The sequence below is a fragment of the Cherax quadricarinatus genome, chromosome 39, assembly GCF_038502225.1.
Source record: "Cherax quadricarinatus isolate ZL_2023a chromosome 39, ASM3850222v1, whole genome shotgun sequence".
NCBI lineage: Eukaryota > Metazoa > Arthropoda > Malacostraca > Decapoda > Parastacidae > Cherax > Cherax quadricarinatus.
Genome location: NC_091330.1, coordinates 20,453,146 through 20,458,145, shown reverse-complemented (window position 1 = coordinate 20,458,145; position 5,000 = coordinate 20,453,146). Strand labels below are relative to the sequence as shown.

The 5,000-nt window shown below is 36.7% G+C and overlaps 1 protein-coding gene across 1 annotated transcript in view; it reads left to right on the top strand.

Annotated features, from left to right (window-relative positions):
• RpL4 (ribosomal protein L4) overlaps positions 1–5,000 on the top strand; it is a 46,053-nt gene that overhangs the window by 40,585 nt on the left and 468 nt on the right. The window contains exons 6-7 of the mRNA XM_053787655.2: positions 2,538–2,688; positions 3,335–3,494. Of these exons, the coding sequence (XP_053643630.1) occupies positions 2,538–2,688; positions 3,335–3,494 (311 nt within the window). The remainder of the gene's footprint in view (positions 1–2,537; positions 2,689–3,334; positions 3,495–5,000) is intronic.

The following is a 5,000-nucleotide window of genomic DNA, read 5'->3' as shown; positions in this document are numbered from 1 at the left end:
TCTGCCTTTTACCTCCCACAAAATCAAAAATATTTGATATATTCCAAAAAAAGAAGCAGCAAATAGTCAAACACACTGTTTTATATTGTCAGTGAAAATCATTTCAATACAATCATTAATAATGGTGTAGGTAAGCGAAATAAGTGAAAAAGTTGCTTCCGAGATATAGGCCTGGAACGCCGGCCGGCCTGCCGTCTCAAAAAAATTTTTTTTTTTTGCGAAAATCACGTTTGTGGTTTTCTAAGTAAACTGATGTTCTAGTGCAGTTATCCTCTTCAAAATACCGTTTTCTATCACAGACCAAACAATACAACGAGACGAGGAATAACTCACTCATATCGAAATATTGCTGGTGGACTCGCCATATTATGGCCTATTTTATTCAGTCTAGAGTATATAACATGTTTGTTATTTATAGTGTTTATTATATATTAGATCAATTCTGATAAATAAGCCGTATAGTTGATATATAAGCTGATATAAGCGTAATAATGAAGTGATTTCACCTGGCACCGTCTGGAGGGGGAGTACTGCTGAGTGTTCTCAGATGGCTCCCGATTGGCTGGCACTCTACTGATAACAAATAACCCGCACATAAAAGAGAAGCTTACGACAACGTTTCAGTCCGACTTGGACCATTGACATTGATGCTCCACCCACTCTTATATGATGCCAAATAATCAATTATTATATTAGAAAGAATAATGCAAAGAAAAAGCGATAAAAAACAAGGAAAAAATTCCAAAAAATACATGGGTTGAGAGCAGACGCGCTACCTACATCGCCGTTACCATACCTGATATAAATGACTATAATTTCTTGTAGAAACGTCTTAAAACATTGATTCTTGTACCATTGTGTTGCCAAAGAGTTAAGCTATTTTTCGGTATATATATATCTCAATTTCGATAATTTTTCAATTTTTGGTTGAGCGCGCGCGGAAATTTGTCCTAGCGCACCCTTAATGGAATTGATGCATTTTTAGTGAAAAACCTAAATTTAAATTGGACTGTTAAGTGTGAGCTTATTTTAACCCTTTCAGGTTCCGTCTCCTAGATCTACGGCTTTACGTTCAGGGTCCAAACCGTAGATCTACGTCATGAGCTCAGCTCGCTCTGATAAACTGTGAGTGGTACATTTGGGCCTAGATATGAGAGAATACATCTGTGGTATGTGTGCACCACATAAAACAAATCCTGCAGCACACTGTGTATAATGAGAGAAGAAAAACTGAAATCATGATTTTTAGATTAAAACAGCGACTTTGCAGTGTTTTTTCGTATGTTTTTTATAGTTCTATTTGCGATTTCTTGGTCTCATTTGATAGAATGGAAGACATATTACAGAAAGAGATGATTTTGATTGGTTTTAGCACTGCAAATGGCTTGAAACTGAGCTGTAAGTAGCGGAAATGTTAAATTTTTGCCAATGTTCAAGAGTAAACAAACGACCTCACACGTCTAATACACGCCAGCTGATGGGTCTAATATACATTCACAAATATGGTGATGATATTTATACAATTACTACAGTATTGCATAACAGTAAATCTTCTATTTTTTGGTGTGAATGAAAATTCATTGTGAATAAAAAATCAAAATGGAATTTATTTGTAAAGCCTCAAAATGTAACTAATGAACAGAAAAAATGTTAGTTTAGTTCCAGGAATACCTACATTGTTTATTCTGGACCCTATTTTGAAATTGGAATATTTTGAACTTTGTGTTAAATTGGCCAAATTAACAATTTCTGATCACTTTATTTTGTAGTTGAAACAGTTGACTTGGCGATTTCTTGTGCTCAATCGATAGAATAGAAGTAATACTAGTGAAATAGCTAAGAATTTGGTTGACTGGAATAATGTAATTGGCCTAAAATGGGAGTCAAAGTTGGCAAAATTGCAGATTCGTCAATATCGCTGACACATCAAAATTCGCGAGAGCATAATTTCGTCAATTTTCCATCAAATTTTGTACTTTTTGTTTTATTACCTTCACAAAAAGTAACTACCATTTCATAAGAAAAATAACATTTTTTTTTTTTTTTTAAATTCTTGGACACTGGGGCACCACTTCAGATTTGGGCCTTGGACCCTGAAGGGGTTAAGAACCTCATTTCAAGGTACTTAGGGTTTGAGTTGAACCACTTCACTAGTGGTGTTTAAAATTTTATCAGTTGATGCCCAGAAACACTGCCAATAGAACCCTCCCCTTCCTCCCTCTTCCCCCTTCCCCCCAGGAAATGCCTCAAAGTTGCTGTTGTAAACTAATGAGGTCAGATATTTTTCTTCATGCACTGAGGCAGGATTTATTTTGTTAACATCACACAAGTGACACTAGCATCAATGATTTAATCATTGTGGATGATGGCATCACTCGCATAGATAAAATTTGGAGCTGGATTCCCTCATCTAGGCTGCGAGTGGAAAATTTTCTCCTAGACGTGATAAAAATGGGTCTACAGTGAATGAAGAGTATAAGTCTCTTCCACATTGGTTTGCTGTATACTGTAACTGATTAGTTTTTTTTCTTGCACAGCCTTCCGCAAGTTGGACTCCCTCTATGGAACTTGGCGTAAGGAGTCAAGGAAGAAGAAGAATTACAATCTTCCAATGCCCAAGATGACTAACACAGATTTGGCTAGAATTTTAAAATCTGATGAAATCCAATTAGCCATCAGAGCTCCAAAGTAAGTTCTATTATGGTAGGGTATAATTTGTGCAGAACTTCTCTGGTCCTAACCTTAAGATAATACCAGTGCACAGACTTCTTGTCTGAAACTGAAGCTGCATTATTTATCAGGCAATCTTGTTTATAGGGCTATCTTGTGTGATAATGCTGATTAAGTATTTTTACCTACATGTTCCAAGCTGGAAATTTTTTTTTTTTAACAAGCCAGCCGTCTCCCACCGAGGCAGGGTGACCCAAAAAAAGAAAGAAAAATCCCCAAAAGGAAAATACTTTCATCATCATTCAACACTTTCACCTCACTCACACATAATCGCTGCTTTTGCAGAGGTGCTCAGAACACAACAGCTTAGAAGCATATACCTATAAAGATACACAACATATTCCTCCAAACTGCTAATATCCCGAACCCCTCCTTTAGAGTGTAGGCATTGTACTTATAAACTAAAAACTAAATTTTAACCAGGTATTTTAGTTTTCTAGTAATATTTATTAGTGCTACTGTAAATGCAAATGAAAGTAATCTGAGGTTGAAGTATTGTATTGGTCAAATTTTTTTCATGAAGGAACCTTAGAACAACTTTTGAATTTTCTTGGAAACTTGTAGCTTTCCTATTTTATGTAATAGACTGGCTATCATTTTTCAGTAAAACTGTGATTCGTCGGAAGATAAAGAAGAACCCACTATCAAACCGCCATGCCCTTCTACATCTCAATCCATTTGCTCGAGTTGAAAAGAAAGCAGCAATATTAGAGGAAAAGAAGCGAATTGAAGCAAAGAAAGCAATTGAAACTAAGAAAGCTGCAGTAAGTTGTGTAAAGAACTAGTTTAGTTTTTGTACTTTTAACTTTGCCAAATCATAGTGATCATTGTTCAACTTTATTGTAAATTTGTTGTAACTTGGAATCAGTCTTATCTTTTTATTTCATTAATATTTAATAACTTATGACAGATACAGTAAACTCTAATTGCACTTTTTATCCCCTTCCCTATCCCTTTAGATATAGGCATACATTTTGGCACCTTCAAATATGGTGGAAGAGGTCTGGGATATGCGTGTAGGCATGATAAAAGGGGTCTGTGTGAAATGTAAGCATAAATCTGGATGATTGTTTATCAGGATGTTCTTAAAAGTTTCTAAAGTCAGACAAGTTTTCCTTGATTAATTAGTGAAGCCGGTTTTTATGGCAGTGCACAGTCTGGTACTGTATGATCCCTTTGCCCCCCTCCCCCTCCTCCCAACCTTGCATTCTTGCATTTGCTGGGGTTGGATTCAAGTAACCACTTGTGTGACAAATCGTGCAGTTGCCCAGATCCATTTGGATCTTTGTCTTTTTTTTGCCGTTTTTTAGCACAGATTGTCCCATTAACCACAATAATGGTTCTAATACAGATCCTTGAACCCCCACTAACTACTCATACCCATTATGACATCTTCCCTGACAATTGCCATGTCTCCTTTCCCTAAGGTACTTTGATCCACTTGAATACATTATTCCTTCCTGCGCTTAATGTAGAATAATGTATTTTAAATTAAACCATTACAAGACAAAATGCAGAGTTGTAATTCGATTATTCTTGAGGGTCTGCAGGGTATGTAAACTTGAATACCATTTGAAGATATTAAAACTACATTCACCAAGCCTTTCCTAAAATACTGTTCCTTTCATTTCATCAGCAGTTATGAAAATCAGCCACTAAAGATCACATTTAAACTTGGTAAATGTTTAGAGGAGGGGGGGGGGGAGTCACTCCCCCAAGAGCAAGGTGGCTAACATTTCCAGTGCCTGCTCTAAATGCCAATTCCACTGACACAACCATTAGAGAATTAACCAGCAGGAAACTTCAAAATTTTGCTGAAACCAAACCTATAGTTCATGGTAATACTATGTGGAGGATGCAAGAATGTTAGATACAGCTAGGAGTCCTTGTGTGAATGTAATCCCAATATTTAAGGAAGGTGACTTAGGAAGCACTTGGCTACAGAAATGGTTTCACAAACTAACCAGCATTGGTTCACCTAACATGCAGTGAGAGAGCATCAGCTTTACTTGTCAAGGAAGGGTGGCTCCAATGGGAAATGCTCGACAGTCGCTCGTTGAATATCAGTCTTGCCAGAAGCATAACATCACAATTAATTTTCAGTACAGTCGTAAGTTGCTTGATCAAAGTTAGTATTTTTAATATTCTGAGGTTAGTCTTAAATTTCCAACAGAAATATGCGATATTACTGTTAAGGTGTGCCAGTGTAGAATTAGCGGAGCAGTCCTGTGGTAGTCCCTCTGCCTCTTGTGGCAAGGCTGTTATTTTGG